Source organism: Abramis brama, assembly GCF_963993115.1.
Source record: "Abramis brama genome assembly, chromosome: 17".
Classification (NCBI taxonomy): Eukaryota; Metazoa; Chordata; class Actinopteri; order Cypriniformes; family Leuciscidae; genus Abramis; species Abramis brama.
The window spans coordinates 14,713,899-14,733,596 of record NC_139979.1 but is presented as its reverse complement, the minus strand read 5'-3'; the positions used below and the strand labels follow the sequence as shown (position 1 = coordinate 14,733,596).

Here is a 19,698-nt window from a genome sequence, read left to right as displayed (position 1 = left end):
GTCTGACTTCCCTTTCTAGAAGCACTCTCCAAAATAAAACCCGAAATTAATGATATCTTAACCAGGTCAGGTGTATCCATAACACGTAGTATTCATATCACAGGCGTGTTGGGATAACTCAGGCCTGCGCTATAGGCTACTCACCGTACACTGCGCTTATTTCAGTGATCTCAGCCATTTTGAGGGTTGGGCGCGCTGTGATCCGGATAACAGCTGTGGAATAAACAATAGATGTCGACGGTCCTTCGTTTAGCTCATATAATGTGGATGTCTACATCTCTACAGTACGTGGGGTCCTCTAGTCTGGTCCGGTCCAGGCCGTTGTGGGATGCTGCGCCCTGAAGGATGCTGAGCGTCAGGATGCACTGCGTCAGATTGAGAGTCTGACCGTAAGTACCGCCCACCAGCAGCGAGCATCCACGGATCGCACCGTCCCGTATTTTCCAGCGTTTTCATATCCGTAGGGGTACATTTAAATAAAAAAGGGGGGGGGGGGGGGATAAGATCTCTAACCTCTTTAACAGTTTTTTTTTTTACTTTAAGACCATGCAGCAGCTTGGTTTAACGTGGTAGTTATGGTTATGCACTTTGCAAAAAGACGCCAAGATAAATGTTTTTTTTTTTTTAATATGACATGAAATTAGAATACTAAAAACCCATGTTCGAATATCCATACTTCCTTGCAGTATGTTAAATGAGTAGGATGTGCAAAAATGGAGTTAACAGGCAGTTCCCAGATGACTTGTGGAAGGGTTTCCCAAACGGGTTCACCAATAAGGGAACTTCAGGGGGTTTGTGATTGATGAAACAAAACATAAAATTAAATAAAAACAATCTAAATAAAATGCTTACTAAAAAATATTACATATTCTTTGTTTATCTGCAGGTCATGAGACCATTAACTGTCATTAGAGAACCATGAACATGCAAATGTGTTGAAATATTAGCTTAAAATCTCACGAGGTACATCCAGTAAATATTTCAGATAGATTCAGATTAAATGGTTTGGCTGACAAAAAAAGTTTGGTAATCCGTGACCTTCTGCATCTGCTGAGATTGTGTACTTTGCAACCCAGACCATGGGTTTCCTATCCCATGAGGCTAGAGGGGTGCTATAAGTACCAAGAAAGCTGTTCTTTATGATTGTTGTTAGTGCATTATGCCAGGTGTCATATATCTTCTAGCGGACAGATATTACCCGAGTTTACTTTTCTTAATATTTTGGAGGAATGGGACCATTGTATGGAATAAGACACTTGAGTGTGCGCTGTATTCTGAATATAGTCACGGGCCACGGCTGAAGTAGGGCTGAACCATGGTCCCGGAACACATGTTTGGAGGCCCCCCTCAGTGGCAGACCCCTTATATATTATCCTACAATCAGCAAGTGGGATTTGAAAAAATATATTTAGCAAGCACATATCTTGGAGGTGTTTTTCCATGAATATATTCACAATATAGCAGAGCCTCTAGCAAAATCTTTGAATTAAATACAATTCGTAATATATAAAGCTTAAACAAGAGTCATGCAAGTTAACTCAAGTCTAATGCAGGGCTGTGTATGAAGGAATGTAATACTTTAAAAAATAACCACTAGGTGTCCTCACTCCTGTCTCAGTGTCATGGCTTATAAAGGCTTGAACGTGTCAGACTGTTATGGCACATTGTTATGGCATCACTCATGTATAGCCTAGCAGACGAAAATCCTACTGTTAACAAAACTTTTATCTCTGTATCACTGAATTATAAACTATTATGGTATTCATAACAAGTTGATTGTCTTTAAAACTGCAGATTCTTTGATCTCACTTGATATCACTTGTTTTTGGTCTCATTTCAAGATTTGTTAGATTAAATAAACTGGTTTGTATAATACAGCACATTTTTTTCCTTTCTATTAGCTGGTTTTAAATGCATTTGTTCATGGATGTCCTGCCTGCACTCAGTATTGAGGTCAGCTGCCACTTTAAGAACTATGATAAATCAGATTGAGTCAGATCTTTAACCCTCAAGAGACCTAGTGTATCAGAATTGCAACATTTGTATAAAGCAATTAATTACCTAATTGTCACTAAATATGGATAAAAACTACACAGTAGAAAAGATGACACTCAGAAATTGATAAAAGAATGCAACACTGGGGATTAGGGGTCAAACATTTTTCTATTGTTCTCACACAATGGAGGCTAATAAATGTTCAATGGTAAAAAAAAATATTCGAATGTTTTGAGTCATTTCATAATTAAATTCTATATATAAAATTTTTAATGAAGTGCTATTAAAATTACCGGTAATACATTTAAAATATTTACACTATTAAATTGATGAAATATTGACATTTCTTAATTTTCTAATGACTATCCTTACTGGTTGTATATATTATTTTTGAAATACATTTGTGTTATGAATTCAAAACTTTTATTTAGTGTTCTGAAAAATAGTAGGGAAATTTTGCAACCCTAAATGCCCAGCCCTGCAATTTTTCAAATTCAACTCCAATGTAATGTAGTTTTATAACTAATGGCTTCCTAAAGACATTTTAAAGGGGTCCTTTTATGCTTTTTCACTTTTTCAACTTAAGTTAGTGTGTAATGTTGCTGTTTGAGCATAAAAAAGAGGTAAGGTTACAAAGCTCAAAGTTTACTCTAAAAAGAAATATTTTACTTAACAGAATCCCCTTTTCAAGAACTACAACGAACGCCTCGTTTGGACTACAATGCGATTTTTCAGGATCTTATGAAGTCATAATGGTGCTCATTTAAATAACCCCCGCCCACGGAAGATGCAAAAAAGGGACGAGGCCTGGCTGAGCTGCATTAGAGAAGACAGTGTTGTCGCTATGTCAAAGAGATACTGTTTTTTCAACAACATTTCCAAAACTCATTTGTTTGACCTTCCTAAGGCTGACGAACTTAGTTACAATTTATTTTAAACACTGTTCCTGAACATTAAAACCGTTTATCTGTGCACTGCACATTTGTTTTCTGTAGTTTTTGTAAGCTCTCGCTTTTGTAAGATGGTTCACCGCTCCTTAGTAAAATTAGCCATGATTTTGTGATCGATTACTGTTTGTATTACCTTAGTTTTCTGATAAATATCACGATTAAATGGTGGATAACATCTATAATGTATAAGAAAATTACAAACATACCACTCTGAAATGTCCTGTGAATTCCGTGCTTGCAAAATGTGTGCATGAAATCCATTCTGCACTGTCCTCTTGTTCGTTAACATTGTCAGGGTCTGAATCGGGCTCGAATTGTTTTGAAATTGACGCCATCCTTATTCATATTTACACTAGAGATGAACTCGCAGTTATGGAGGGGTGGGACATTTGCTAATCACAACACACTGGGCCAGCTAACCAATCACAGGACATTTTGTATTTCGGAAGGAGGGGCTTCATCGAAATCGGCGTGTTCTAGCCAGACTGGGGAGAGAGGAGCTGTAATAATGTAAAATATGTGAAAAATAATGCGTTTTTTGAACAATCAAGCATGAAAACATATTTTAGTACACCCCAAAAACAAAATCCAGACTTTGTAAAAGGGCATAATAGGACCCCTTTAAAGGGTAAATATAAATATAAATTCCAAGGGTTGGTTTACCCAAAAATGAAAAAATTGTCAACAGTGACTCAATCTCATGTCATTCATCTTTGGAACACAAATGAATATTTTAATGAAATCAGAGAGATTTCTGTCCCTTTATCAACAGTCTATGCAACTACCACTTTGACGCTTCAAAAAGTTCATAAAGAGATTGTAACTAATCCATATAAATTAAGCGGTTTAATACAAATTTTCTGAAGAGAAACAATCGCTGTTGATGTGACGAACAGATTGAATTTAGGATTTTATTCACATATAAACATTGATCAGCGAACATAAACCTAATTTTAACTGTACTTGCTTGACGTGCGAGAACAAACCTCACTGGCTCTTGAGGAAGTTCAAACATGTTGCATAACACACAAAAATGAACCTCATTGGTTCTCGCACGTCAAGTAAGCATGCTTGAGTTTCCGTTTGCCATATCTGATGTGTGCGTTGATTAATGTTTATGTGAATAAAAGCCTAAATTCAATCTGTTCATCATATAAAGCGATCGAGTCTCTTCAGAAAATTTGGACTAAATTCATATGGATTAGTTACAATCTCTTTATAAACTTTTTGAAGCGTCAAAGTGGTAGCTGCGTAACTGTCAATGAAGGGACAGAAATCTCTCAGATTTCGATAAAATATCTTCATTTGTGTTTATAAAATGAACGAAAGTCTTACGGGTTCGGAACAATGTAAGGGTGAGAAAATGATGACAGAATTTTAATTTTTAGGTGAACTATCATTAACCATGTCATCAAATGTTCAGCTATATGGATCTTTCTCTCCCTCTTTACCTCATCTACAGTACTTCCACCTCTTTTAGTGTGAACTCATCAGTGGGGCCTTTGGTCTGTCTTACCATGACAACCGAGTCAACAGCACCCAAGAGTGGACTAAACACTGGTCAGTTCAGAGGCACTTTGCTGGCCAAGGCTGTGGAAAAACTGTGTGTGTGTGTGTAGGCATGACAGCTTATACGTGTATGTGGTACTATGAGTCACTGTTTGCCTGTGCAGGTGTGTGTGTCTCTCTGTCAGTCATCTTCCCTGTTTTTGTGACAGGACTTGGCAGGTTGGGGTCAGGGTCAGGGTCAGTTGGCAGGTCCGGGGTCAGCGAGGGGCATGGTGTGCAGGACCTCGTCCAGCAGCTGCAGGGCACGGTGTAGATGAACTTCCACCCAGCATGGTGTCTGTTTGATGGTCTGTCGAGGGTAGTCAGGTCCCCAACCCTTTACAAAACTCAGACGCAGGATACACAAACGACGCAGATCATCAACACCTATTCCAGCTGCCGCTGACAGACCTACAAAAATGTATAAGGGAGAGTGTGTATTACAGAAAGTAATCTAGTTTTTTGAAAGGCATAATTTCAAAACTAGGGCTGGACATGTCGTGATTTGATTCTAATTCACTAGCTCATGGTTCAATTCTGATTCATTTGGGAATATTACAGTTATAGTGCCCATTTTGCTGACATCTAAGGAAATTCTCTCTCAGCTATAAGTTGTAACATTGCTCTTTATTTAATAGAGGATAATAGGATAATAGAGTCTTTTTTAAGATTTATTAATAGGACTAGCTCAAAAGAGTAATTTGTTCTTGAACTGGACTACACTGGTCATGCGGTTTGAACCCGTTTATTAGAGTCAATTGCTCGTGAATCAGACTACACTGGTTGCACTGTTTGTTTTTGATTCACTAAAAAGAACCAGTTTATTAGAGTCAATTGCTCGTGAATCAGGCTACATTGGTTGCACTGTTTGTTTTTGATTTACTAAAAATAATTTGTTCATTTACTTGTGAATTAGACTACACTGGTCACTTGGTCACACTGTATGTTTTCGATTCACTAAAACTAGTTCATAGGAGTCATTTGTTTGCAAATCGGGCTAAACTTGTCATGCTGTAAGTTATTGCATGCAGCTTGTGATGACAACAGAATAGAAAGCTGTATTTTCTTGGCATAATTTTGCTGTACCCTTGCTTTTCGTCTCAGAAAAAATATTACTTCTTTTGTAATGGGGCTGTAGATTCAACACGCTACTGAGCAAAAGCGGTTCAGGCATTTGGGGTTTTAAGAATCGTTCCCGAGATTGTTCAGAACTGGAAAATCGATATTTGTGGGACCAGTGACTCACTGATGGCAGGAGCAATTCCTCCAACACTGCCAGGCCCAGGGATGTTTCCAGCTACCGCTGCAGCCTGCGCAGCTGCAGCTGCCTGTGCAGTCGCCGCTTGCTGCTGCATCTGCCTGTGACACTGACGAAGATCAAACACCTGGAGGAATAAAATGGAATAATTTCACTAGCACTTGGGACAATTGATCCAAATATTTCAGTCCTTGTTCACACATTAATGTTTAATTGTACTGCTTAATTTAATTTGTTTCATGGAAAAAAACAGATTTACAATGCCAAAAACATCTGTAGTATTCATCTATAGTGCTCTGACACAAGGCTGTACCTTTCTGGATTTGATGTCTGATTGGATTTAATTGCAAAGAATAAAGCAGTGCAAAGGTGTGTTGTCATTAAAGGTGAACCTTAATGAGGGCTCCTGGGTAGATCTTGTGAACAGCATCCCCTGGTGCTCTCCCTGCCTCCCTGTCCAGGTAGTAACTTTGCACGAAGACAGCATGGTCACTAAGGCAACGCATCCACACGTCCCCCTCCCCACGGCACTCCAGCTGAACACCTTTACCAATGTGAAGCCTGTTGGGTGGATGTCAGGTGTTCATAAGTTTGCATCTTTGTCGATTCCATATATGCATGAACGAATGTGTATATCTATTATGTTGAATGATCGCTGACCGTGCCCTCTCACTGGTATCAGTTCGGTGAACGTTGCTAAGCTGACCCAGACAAAAGCGGTCCCCACCCGAAGGGTCCACATATCCATCCACCGTCACCACAGGACAGTTTGCTAGAACCTTAAACATCTCCCCGACCTGCACGTCCATCTCGAAATAAGAGATTGAGCACCAGAACTCTGGGCCTGTAGTGTACACACAATGACACACAGGCTCATTACAGTGTTCTTGTAGATGTAAGTGTGTGTGTGTGTGTGTTTGCATGTTGTACCTGGATGGTTAGAGACCGGTTGGGGGTATGAGGCTGGTGTGTGATGCTGAGACCCTGATAACAGTATTAATATATTTTTTTTACAAGGAAACACAATTAAGAATACAATGATGATAAGACGATAGAGAGAAGTATATACTGTATATAATATAAGTATATCATTAAATAGCAAGCTATCATTATATATAAACATTATGATGACAGTAAAAACATTTATAATGTTACAAAAAAAAGTTTCAAATAAATGCTGTCCTTTTGAGTTTTCTATTCATCAAAAAATCCTGAAAAAAATGTATCATTGTTTCCACAAAAATATTAAACAGCACCCCCGTTTTCAACAGTAATAATTCTTGAGCAGAAAAATCAGCATATTAGAATGATTTCTGAAGGATCATGTGACACTGAAGACTGGAGTAATGATGCTGAAAATTCAGTTTGGACATCTCAGGAATAAATTAAATTTTGTAATATATTCAAATATAAAACAGTTTTTATAAATTGTAATAATATTTCACAATATTAAAGTTTTTACTGTATGTTAATCAAATAAATGCAGCCTTGGTAAACATAAGATACTTCTCTCAAAAACATCTTACCGCCTTCAGACTTTTGAACAACAGTGTATGTATTTATATATTTATATGTATAATTTATTGTATATGAGATTCTTAAATTATTTTACAGTTATCATTATTTATATTTTACAAAAACTGTTGACATGATCTAGCCTAGACATGATCAGTATTTACATACAGAAGTGGCTGGTATGAGGGGGAGGGGCTTGCTGATGACTCCGCCCATTCTGCTGTGGTCCAGTTGGAGTATAAGAGGCTGTGCTGGTCCCTGTCCAGGTTGTTGCTGAGACATAATAAACAGATTTAACACGACTTGATACTGATTTCATATATGAGTCTTTCACTGATAATACCATACAAATGAACTGCCTTACAAACATATACAACTTCTAAAGTCTCAATGATAAAATTCAACACAGTCAATGGCGAACACAAGACTGTACATGATTTCTGCATGCACTTACTGTGGTAAGAGCCCTGTGTCTGTGTGTGTTTGGAGGTGCTGTATTCATTCTGACTGATAGAGGGCTGCTGGGACGAGGGCTGGCTGTGTGTGGGTGCGTGACTGTGTGTTGGGGTGGAAGGTGGAGAGCTGGAGGTCAATGCCCGTCCCGCTGGGGAGGCGATCTGCAACAGTCCTTCAGGTCGTTCTACCTGCATGGACAACCTGGAAGCACTCGCTTTAAAAAGAGTTAGACAGAGAGAATGAGATCAATTGTGTTAATACAACAAAGAGGCCATGATTCCACTTGTTTGGTAGTCACAGCTAGTAAGGTGAAACCACCAATGTGACAGCTAAAGCATGAACTGTCACACAAAACAAGAAAATTCATTTTACTATCGATTTGTTCCAAAACCACATTTTATGTATTTTTAAATTATATACACTAGCAGTCAAAAGTTTGGAATAATTATGTTTTTTTAAAATGTTTTGGAAAGAAGTCTCTTATGCCAGTGTATAAAATATTATTCATATTATTCGGTAACACTTTACAATAAGGTTTCATTAGTTGACATGAACTAAGAATGTCTACAGCATTTATTAATCTCAGTTAATGTTCAAAATTTACTAGTAAATATTTAAAACAAAACGTATTTGTTAACATTAATTAATGCACTGTGAACTAACATGAACAAACAATGAACAGCTGTAGTTTTATTAACTAATGTTAACAAAGATTAATAAATACTGTAATAAAATGTATTGCTCATTGTTGGTTCATGTTAATTAATACATTAATTCATGTTAATAAATAAGACCTTATTGTAAAGTGTTACCTACTATATTTATAGAGTCAAGTTAAAAATAGTATTTTTTGGTCTTATGCAAATACCTTCTAAAACCAATCAGGGTCAGGTGAACCTAAAATCACCCTCACATCCCTATTATAATCAATCTATCAATAAATAAAATAAATTTAAATTAAGCTAAATAACTTAATAAATAAAAAAGTAAATTAAACTTATTATATATGTCTCATAATGCAATATGACGATTACTGCCTTGATTAAGCTTTGCTATACTTACAGGGTGGAGAGAGGGGCAGGCTGGGGTAGAGAGTGACAGAGGAAGTGGTTCGCTGGGGCAGCTCTGGGGACATCAGTCTCAGTTGCTGTGGGCTGTAGTGATCTGTAGGATGATGGTCTTGCTGTAAGGTCATACTCGACGGACCCTCCATCTGGATGCAGTCATGTATGTGCTCTTCTTTTATCAGCCTGCCTGAGGGATGAGAACGAGTGTCAAAACATTTTTGAGCTCCTTTCCATACTCCTGTTCATTTGTCTATCTCAGTGCAAGGCGAGTCCTTGCATGTCTTGATCTGACACATTTTATGGCAGTCTCTGTCTGATTAAAGGCTGGCTGCCAGCAGCATAGCGATCAGGGCCGTCAGCGATTAGCCCAAATGATTGTTTGAGACATTCTTTCACATGTGGAGAAGAAATGCAAGCGCTAATAGCCACCACCATTCAGTCAGAGCTCCGCTCACCTGTGTTTGGCAAACTGAATCCCACTGCAAGACGAGAAGAAAGAAAAAGTGACATAGAACACTGCGTTATATAATAAATTCACAAAAAATATCAACACTGAATCACGATCAAGTATACTGCATGTTCCATAACAAAATATTTCCCTGCTAAAAACTTTTTGTTCGTTTCATAGCAGTTTGTGTTTTTAGAAACATACGCACCGATCCCAGGGGACACCACTCGCTCATAGTGGTAAGGGTTCACACACACGTTATCGTACTTCAGATCGAATGCATACTGACAGAACTTGACATGCTTGAGTTCATTCTTGTGGAGGTCCGGCCATCGCCACAGACGAGCGTATATGACATGAGGGAAACCCTTCCGCCCAGCCACCTGAGGAGCAATGACAACACTTGATGTCAACAGTACAGTATTATAACAGGGCTTAATTCACACTCTCACAGCTATGACTTTTTTTACTTTTAGTGTGATATTAAAAACACATTTTGAAGAATTATGTATTTTACTCAAATATTTTTTACAGGGATTTATTGCCTAATATTAAAGGTTAAAAGTTACATAGAATTGAGTTACGAACATTTAGCAAAGAGAAGGATTCTGTTATACCTTTTTGTTGATCATTTTGTTTTTCTTATATCTATTTAGTATTATTTATTATGCGCTGACTGAAAAATTCCCTGGACTGCATGCACTGGTAATCGGAGTGTCCTCAGTATCATATTCATTCTAAACCCTGTCCCGAGTCTTAACACCGTTCCAAAGAACTATTCAGTTCTCAGAGAAAAATTTATTTGATGATTTTGGCTCACGAGAAAGACATAACTAATGGCTTAGACATAGATGAGTTTGTTACACTTTTTGCCAAATGAAATAGAAGACTGTAGCTGTAATGTGATGTAAAACACGACTGGAAAATTTGACAATCATGGTCTCTCATCTTTGTTTAACAGACCTTAATTATGAGACTTTACGTGAATATTAGGGCTCAAAAATAATGAATTGCTTTTAATCTCGTGATTTATTCCCCCCCCCCCCATTTTTAAGAAATGTTGTTACCGTTTCACAGCGCATCCAATCATTACACTAAATATCAACTGGACATGAGTAAAGAACGGTCAAACTCTAATGGATGGATGGATAGACAGGTCTGAAGTCAGGGATGCTCTACCATGCAGAACTGACCCACAATCAGAATATAATCTAGTCTCTTACAGCTCATGGTTCAATCAAGGTCATTCAAAAGTTCACATAGAAAGATGTTACAAATGGACAGAAGTCAGAGAAAGAAAAGGAACAGAAGATAAAAAGTACAGAGAAACATTTGACTCTGCTGTCAGACCATCTTCTCTAAATCATGTGTGAGTGGCAACACACTGTGACCTCATTTGCTATTGGAATGACTTACAATTCTCCACCCAGGAGACTGACCTTCCTGAGCGAGTCAAAGCAGAGACAGTCGGCGCACAGACTGAGAGAGCTGGTTTACTGCCAAACCCATTACGTTTTACAAACTCACACACAGACAGAGCACCATATTAAACTCTCAGAACCCTCTCATTTTCATAAACATAACATTTCTCCACTAACAATAACTCCACTAACCCTAATAGCTGTGCGTGACATGAAACAGAGTTCAGCACACATGCATACGGATATTACAGATGCACGCATACATTCAGAACTTATTGCATAAATGTCCCACTTGAATGCATTGCACTCATGCTTCAAATACTGACACAGTCGTCTCTCTTCCACATACACAGACTACGAGACAGACAGGCTTAAGCTTGGCCATGCCCCTTTCCTGTGTTTCAGACAAAACAACCCTTCCTCACCCTCCACCCGCCTCTCTCCCCGTCTACAGCTGGGGGAAGGGAAAACTTTCTGTCTCATTCTCCACGGGCCTCTCCTCTCTCTCTAAAACCATGAGCTGACTATTTTGGGAGAAAAGATTTCTTCCATGTTGACATCACTCATACCTCGATTCTCCTCCTCTGATGGTTATAAATGCCGCAGAGGTGAAAGTCTGCCAGACTTTTGGTCTTAAACATGAAAAGTGATCACGTTACAAAATGACATACTGTATTAACAGCCATTATTATATGATGTGATTGTTTATTTGTCAGTTAAAGTGTTTATGCATGCTTTTTGGATTAACTGGCTCTTTAAGTGAATCTTTTTCAGTTAACTATGTTCGTGAAAATTCATTATAACGTAGAGTGCAGTCACTTCTGTTGTGGAAGTTGCATGGAACCTCTAGGAAAAATGTGGTGTGTGTCTTTTCCTGTATTTTGACATGTAATTAACGCTGACATGCGGGAGCTTTATTTTATATTGTTTATGTTCAGATTTCATTTGAAGTGGAGAACTGGCCACATACCCTGTTTACACTGTGTCAGTAGCATGAGAAAAAATAATTAACACTGAAAAATGATTAGACTTTTCCATAATAACAGCCTATTTATGTGTAAGATGATACCAACAGCCTGGTATACAATATATTACCCTGCTGAAAAGACCAACATTGCTTAGCATGCTAATATTTGGGTTATTTTAGTATAAATACACACATATATATATTGAAAGATTATGTGTATTTCAGTTAACTTTAGTCAGATGCATTTACATTGTGACTGTGCCTCAGATGCAAGATTACTATCTGTGTCTGTAAAGGTGTGAACCAAATGGCCCATACAGACGTATGGCCTGTATAAACTGATGGGTGTGAATGACAAAGAAACAACGTTGCTCAGAGTAGATTGCAGTGTAGATCAATCTCCTGTGGGAGGTCCTAACAGTTTTCTATTGTATGTAGCCCTTTTGTCTTCATACACAAACTTTGGGTTAAGATTATTGAAGGACGACACGCTAACATTGCTGCTGAAGAACTGCTACACACAAATCTTCAATAAATTCTTCTCCCCACACAAACTCTGGTCAAACGTACTTGTTTTATGTATTAGAGAAATCTAATGCATTGGCGAGCCACCCAAACGACCGCTCGGCCAAATACAGCAAAATCTAACAATATATATATAGATATATAATAGAGTATTTGTTAATAATTAATACTTTGCATTGACTTTTATTGTTAGATTATCAGGTTTAATTTTAATTTTAGTTTAAGTAATTCTGTTATGCGCTTTTGTCATTTTTATTAGTTTTTTTAATATATCTACATAGATTTAATTATAAAAAAATTCAGTTTTAGTCATTTTAGTACTTTAACTTCAGTTCAATTTCAGTTAGTTGTTAATGCAATATTTACAAGTTTCGTATACATTTTTTTTTTAAGTTTAAGTTGTTCACCTAATATTTACATTTTATTTTATTTTTATTTCAATTACCAAAAACTGGCTAGTATATGTTGTGTTTTGGGTGCTGGTGCCCATGTTGGTATGCTTGTTTCCCCACCAGAATTCTTAAAATAGAAATTGCTTCCTTGGTCAACCAGCTTCATCAGAAGTCACTGACCAGTTGTAGTTTCACCAGATCATGCATTTGTCTGATTGTCACACGTGTGATTCATTTGTGTTAAAAACCAATGATGTTGGCTGTTAATGCTCTGACCTGCAAACGTCCGTCCAGCGTTCTCTGTATGGTGACACACTTGCTTGGATGGACTCCATTTGTGGTGATAGCAGTGATGAGGGAGTCAAGCTCATCTCTTTTCTCTTTGAGTTTCTTTACCAGGCTTTCAATGGCACGTTTGGCGAAGCTCTCATTCTCTCCTCCCTGGCGGTGGCACATCAGGCTGTGAACGATGCTTAAACACGCATCACTGCTGCTGGGGGCATTCACAGACATTCTGCTCCCACTATTTTAGAAGAGAAAAATAAATGGTATATGCATGTGGCCTGGACACTTTACCAACACTTAAAAATGTATGATTGCATTGGATATTAAAACATAAAATTCTGAGAAAGGTTTGTTATCTAATGCAATGGTTCCCATCTGGTGAGTTGCAAACCTGGTCTGTGGACAGCAGGGAAAAAACAATGCAAATACAAATAATACAATTATTTAAATTAGGGCTGCACGATATTGAAGAAAAATGCGATATGCGATAACTCATAAAATAATGCGATATTCTATACGTGATACAATAATGTTTAAAGTGTGTAAAATAAACTTAAATTATCTTTAAAATATATTTAAAATGATATAACCTACATACGTGTTTCACACTGTTTTTGTGACAAGAAAACATCTCTATACAGTAACTTCTGAAAGTGAACAGCAGTGTTTTACTGTAGCATAAGAAGTACGTGTTATTTTTACGTCAGTGTAAACCACAGGGTTTAAGGTTTCAGGCAGGCCTACATTAGGTTTATTTAACAACAGAAACAGAATAATCAAATGTAAAAATAAAACACGGCTTAGTTTTCACTCTATGAATTAAATATATATAGTATACTGATTCTTAATAAAGCTACAAAAGTTATTCAGCCAAGAGCAGTGAGTGATTTTCTCTATGTCTTTTGTTCATGACCCTAGTTATTGCAAGCCGTTGCAATATGCATATATACATTTGCGATATTTCGATAGTTTCAATATATTGTGCAGCCCTAATTTAAATGTTATGCTCATTGTATCTATTTAGTATAATTGTATATAGGTTTATAGTCAGAATACATATAGGCTTATGAACTTTCAAAATGAAACCTTATTTTTGACTTCCATGGCTATGTGTCCAGTCAACCTATACTATATTATGTCATAGTGTACTGTATTTGTGTATAAAATGCTAAATATTGTTGGCCTTATGCAGTTCACTGTTACATTAATATTTGGTATTAAAGACATTTTTGTTACTTTTGTAACTATTTTCAAACTATGTTGGGTCACCAGCCCACTTGATGTCCAATAAGATTCTGAAGCAAAGCCAGTGAGTGTAGAACCACTGATCTAAGGCAATACAATTCATACATTTCAAGTGTGGTTAAAATGTCTAAATACGTTTGGAGCCACTGTATAGTTTTCACAGCAATAATGGAAAATCATACAAATAGAAGAATGCACCACAGGTCTCAGAACTGGGCATTTAGACTGACAGTGCTACACAGGTGATGTGGGATTTAATTTCAAGTAGCCTGATAAGCAGTAGCACAAAAAACACTAACGTTTAAGTTTGAAGATATATAGAAAATTCCAGTTCTATGTAACTATATTTATTAACTAAACATAAATGTGTATCATATTCCATGATATGTGTATCATTCTGAACTTCAGTAAGGGAAACGCCGAAGAGTTACTTCCTGAATCAGACACTAGTTTGTTCGGTTTCACTCTTTCTGAGACAGTATAGCGTTAGTTACTCCCACAACTATTAATTACTAAATACATAAAACATAAACGGCAAGTTAATATAAAGATTACTTACATGTTATGTGTCACATGTGCTTTACTCTTCTGTGTATGTCTGCGCCCGTCTGAATCTGACTCGCTCGCGCGCATATCCAGTGAGTGAGTGAGTGTGTGTGATAGAGAGAGAGAGAGAGAGAGAGAGAGAGAGAGAGAGAGAGAGAGAGAGAGAGAGGTAACTCCCCTGGTGATACAAACGTAGAGTTATTTGTCAAACAAATAAAGACATGAAACAGACACCTAGGCCACAAGGTAAAATTTGTGTGTGTGTGTTTCATTAACGATAAATTATTATTTTTTCGCGGATTAAAATCATTCTAGTTCCTATAGAGCGCAAGTGTAGGTGCAATAAGTAAGTAGATTAATCATGTTAACAAACAAAAACTTTAAATCTGCTTCAGATGGTTTGCTGGTCTTGATGATCCCACACTAGACTGGTCAAGCTGGAGCTCAGCTGGTTTACCTGGGCTGCGTTTACCAGAGACTCCAGGTCAGCTGACTAGCAGGCCATTAGTTTGAAATACTAGCATGCAATACTTCTACATATTTTCAAAAAAGGACTCCTAAAATTGTATAAAAATGTAGTCAAGTTCTGTAGGACGGTTGACCTAAGCTATTAATTTATTAACATTAATAAATAAGAAAAAGAGTCTGTTAGATATTGATATAGGCCATGTTTCGTTTTTCATTCTGTTTTATGTTTGGAAACCACGAGATGGATTCGGTTTATTTTATTAAATCGAAAGCCATAAAGTTTTTTTTTTTTTTTTTTTTTTTTTTTTACTGTAAGAAACAAAACCAAAGAAAATAATTCTGGTTTTATTTTTTATATTATCGTCTTGGAATATCAAAATTACTTATTTATTGTAAAATACAAATTTATGTAAATTAAATATAAATAAATACATTTTTTATACATCTAATATTACTCTAATGGTGGATAGAAAAATAGAAAACGGATAACTTTATACAAAGTATAAAAAATATTATCCAGATTATATTTTAATAATTTAAAAGTTAAAGGGATAATTGACCCAAAAATGAAAATTCTGTCATCATTTACTCAGCCTCAAGTTGTTTTAAATCGAAGTTTCTTTCTTCTGTCTGAACACAAAATAAGATATTTTGAAGAATGTTGGTAACCAGACAGTTGATGATCCCCATTGACATCCATAGTAGAAAAACAAAATACTATGGGGACCAGAAGGGGGACCAGGGTTTTTTTTTTATTTGTCTTCTTTTGTGTTCAACAGAACAAAGAAACAACATGAGGGTGAGAAAATGTTCATTTTAATGTATATTCTCTGGCACAGAGATTGTGGTGTCCATGTGCTGATATGTCCGGTAGAGGGCGGAAGAATATTCAGAATCAGCCGGACCGCAACAGCGTGTGAATCACTGTACCAAACTCCGCACACCTGGCAGAAAACATCCGACTAAAGCTATTCTAACAACATAAACAGCGCGTGTTTCGATCTTCAATGGTGGGAAATCAATAAACCTCGATTTTTTTTAATGATTAATATTTATATATAGCTTAAATATTAAAACGCTACATTTCTGTTTTGCACATTCAAATGTTTGCTAAGTTTAGTTTCATGCAAATCAGTTGTGCAAAACTAGCACAGACAATTTGGCGAAGTACACTTAGAATTAGGCATATGTGGGTTAAAGTTAGATGTCAACACTCTTTTGACTTCTCATTCTACTATTTTAGCGTTTGTTTTGACTGAAAGTCTGACGTTTACACTGCAAGCTGGATGTGAAAATGAATCCTAGGGATCCCCAAAAGATCATTCTGGACAGCACATGCACCGTCTCTCTGCATGACCGGTGAGATTTAGTTGAGCAAAAATCCTATTGTCGAAATGTTGTCAAGAAATACATTTGTTTACAGTTCAGCTTGAGAGTCACTATACTATTATGGTGTGCTTTAATTCTCGGTCTTGTTTTGCTCCTCCTTCTAGTTTCACTAGTTTGCTGAAGCATCAGCCAGCAGATGTGATGGACATCACCTCCGCAGTGAACCAGCAGACTGCAGCCTCGCTGAAGAACCAGCAGCTGGCTCTGGAGATGGCCAACAGACCTTCTGTGCTGGCCGCCCTGCATAATGTATCTGTCAGACGCTTTCTGTTTGATAAAATACAAAAATATCGGAGCTGGTGATCTCTGATGCTAGACTAAATAGTTTCTGTTACTCTTCCTCTCTGCAGAATATAAATAATCAACTCTGCAAAGTGAGTGCGAAGGCAAGGCTCGGCCATCCCTTGGGGAGAGGGTGCATGGTAGGATTGCGGGGGCAAATGAGAGGAGGAGGAGGAGGAGGAAGAGGAGGAGGACTGGTCAAAGGATTTTACACAAGGAGAAGTGAGTGACAGTGTAAGTGAGAGAGACTAACACCAGCATGACATTATATCTCATGTACATGCATGTGTGTGCAGGCATGAGTAGACACCAAGGTGTAGTCAATACTCTAGGTGTTCAGAGCGGTTGTGGCCAGCAGCAGCAGCAGCAGCAGCGTGGAGGCATCATTAATTTGACTGGAGCAATGAGAACCAGAGGAGGAGGAGCCATTAGAAGGACAGGTGAGAACAAGAGCTGTGTCCGAAAGCTTAGGTAGCTGACTTGTTGCCTCACTTCCCTCTCAGAAAGCATTTGCACATGAAGGTACCTCACGAAAAACAGACAGTCTTCTGAGGCATCGTAAAGGTTTAATTATGTACAACAAAATTGAGAGAGATGATAATTAAGCAAATATTTAATTACTATAATAGTAATGTCTAGCTAGAAAGGACATCAAAAGTGGAAAAGTTAGTGTAAAATGTACATTTACACCTAAACTGACCCCCAACTGCAACTTGCCAGATGCCATATTTATTTTTTGCTCAAGTGTCACGGAATATCATAGGCAGCGAAAGATACACCTATTCTGCCTTCAATAATCAAGGTATCTCAATAGACAGGATGAGCATTGAAATCGGACATACTTTGAGCCAGTGATGTCTATCCACCTTATTTTGCTACACGAAAGTAAGCTATTTTCTGTGGACGTGTGAGACTTCTGATTCATTAGCTGCTATAGGTAAATAACTAGAAGAAAAACAAAGTGCAGTAAATTGTAAAACTGTTTGCGCTACAAACTAGTGTGATTATAATGACAAAAATACATTCAAATAATATAACAAATACAAGTTTCAAATTCAAGTTACAAATGGCCATGCCTGCTTTTACATTGAAAATAAGGTGGATAATAATACCTGAATCTATTAGCATTCCTATTCATCTCAATGCTTGGCTTTGAAAGTACTGAATTGCAACCTGCGTGCTATCACCTTTTTGTCTTTTCTGTGTCTGTTATGTGATTAATTACTTTCATGCCGCAGGAAAATAACATCCTGAAAATTCCATTACTCCATTTTGCGCTGGAATTGTTTATATCAGACTGAAATTATTATTAGGGAATTTGTTAAAGAATGAACTTCAGCAACTCTTTCCTAATGTTTGGATTCTTCAGGAAATGCAGAGCAACAGGTGCCACATCCAGGAACACCACAAGGTTTGGCAAACTTATTAGTTCTTTGGTTGTTTAGATAATGTCTATCCAGCATAACCTCTCTGTAACTGGTTAGGCCAAGTTTCTGATCAGCTAATCAAGCGTTGTTGATGTGTACTGTAAATCTTAAGCAAATTCTTCTGATTTCCATAAAGATGTCAGAAGCAATTTCCTGCAGGTGAAAGCCGACAACATTAACTGTTTATTAATATTGCCTGCATATTTGATTGAAAATATGCCTGTAACTGCTTTTTGCTGTTTACATGTTCAGTGCATTCAGTTAGCAATGAACATCAGATAAACAGAAAATGTTGCAGCAATTTACCTGGTTATAGAAACACTTAGGACAAATGGGCTCTGTTCCATTTCTTTTCAACTGTTGCAGATAAATTCATTTCTTGATTAATAATTTTTGCTCTGCTCGATAGCTCGAAGTACTAAAAAGCTGCCAGATGGCTGATGTTACTCTCAAAAAGACATTCTTCTTCACCTCTTCACTGAAGTGGTGCAGTTAGATTCAGTACATGCAAATGTTTTCATTCATAACCTTCCCTCGGCTATAAACTCTCATCCTGTGTGCACAGGTGTTGTCAGTTTGACATCTATCAGAGGGCATTCAGGGTGCAGCCGGGCCAGATTCAACATCCATCAGGTTCCTTCTCGGGAACTGTTGGATGAACAACTGGATGAGTACATGTCCATGTCCAAGAGCCGTCTGGACGCAGAGCTGGATGCATATATGGCTCAGGTTGATTTGGAGGACATGGCTTGATGACCTGAGACCAAAGTTAAGCTCCACTGCTTATTTTTTTTAGTTTAACCCTAACTAATGGAGCGTGTAATCTAACTTGCAGATAGACTGTTCTGTTACAGGGTTATCTGTCCTTATTGATTGACTCCAGTAGACCTGAACTTGTACGTAGTTACTGCGTCCCTCATAGCTCTGCTGCTTCGAAACCCCTGACTTCAAGTTTGTTACTCTAATTCAACAATCATCATATTTCCTGTAGTCCTACTGAGCAAGAAAGAATTGAAAGCTTTCCAAAGGCTTGTGCTGCTTAGTAGGAAAATCTTGTTTCTGAGAAAATCGTATTAATAGCACTTTATTTGGTAAGCAGTTCCATTGAATACTTGCATTGGATGGACATGAATCACCTCTCAGTTAAAACTTTGCTAGTTCATATTTTATAAGCGGTTTGTAATGAGAAACAAATTTGTTTAATTGCCGACATCCGTTTTTCCATTTTGGTTGTAAACTGTATCACGATTCATATGAGACAATTGCTATGATAGACTTATTTGAGTTATAACTGGTCTGAAGGAGATACATGTCAGCCATCTTTTGTTTTTCACAATTGTTTTGTATCATTACAATTTAATCACCATATGCAAAATTGTACGCGTATAGATGTGTAATATTGGATCATTTGTTACAGGTGGTGATTAAAAAGAGAAAAGTTAACGTGGAACTGTTTAAACCTTCACCCTGTGGTGATAGTTGGTTTTCTTGTTCTTTAATAAAAGATGTTTGGA

At 37.4% G+C, this 19,698-nt stretch overlaps 3 protein-coding genes across 3 annotated transcripts in view; 1 reads left to right on the top strand and 2 right to left on the bottom strand.

Annotated features, from left to right (window-relative positions):
* Nucleotides 1-407, bottom strand: part of syt11b (synaptotagmin XIb) — an 11,190-nt gene extending 10,783 nt beyond the window's left edge. The window contains exon 1 of the mRNA XM_084088153.1: nt 145-407. Coding sequence (XP_083944279.1) covers nt 145-178 — 34 coding nt within the window. The 5' untranslated portion in view covers nt 179-407. The remainder of the gene's footprint in view (nt 1-144) is intronic.
* chtopb (chromatin target of PRMT1b) lies at nt 326-19,698 on the top strand. Its single transcript, XM_084088154.1, has 7 exons — nt 326-389; nt 16,330-16,445; nt 16,580-16,724; nt 16,826-16,979; nt 17,054-17,197; nt 18,127-18,168; nt 18,750-19,698. Exons 2-7 carry the CDS (start codon nt 16,381-16,383, stop codon nt 18,935-18,937), a joined length of 738 nt encoding a protein of 245 aa, XP_083944280.1. The 5' UTR covers nt 326-389; nt 16,330-16,380; the 3' UTR covers nt 18,938-19,698.
* Nucleotides 3,494-14,737, bottom strand: smad10b (SMAD family member 10b). The gene is made up of 12 exons (XM_084088152.1): nt 14,632-14,737; nt 12,819-13,065; nt 9,446-9,620; nt 9,245-9,268; nt 8,785-8,976; nt 7,721-7,936; nt 7,435-7,539; nt 6,682-6,735; nt 6,412-6,595; nt 6,144-6,312; nt 5,740-5,878; nt 3,494-4,904 (listed from the first exon to the last, which is right to left on the bottom strand). The coding sequence occupies exons 1-12, from the start codon at nt 14,703-14,705 to the stop codon at nt 4,693-4,695; spliced, it is 1,791 nt and encodes a 596-aa protein (XP_083944278.1). The 5' UTR covers nt 14,706-14,737; the 3' UTR covers nt 3,494-4,692.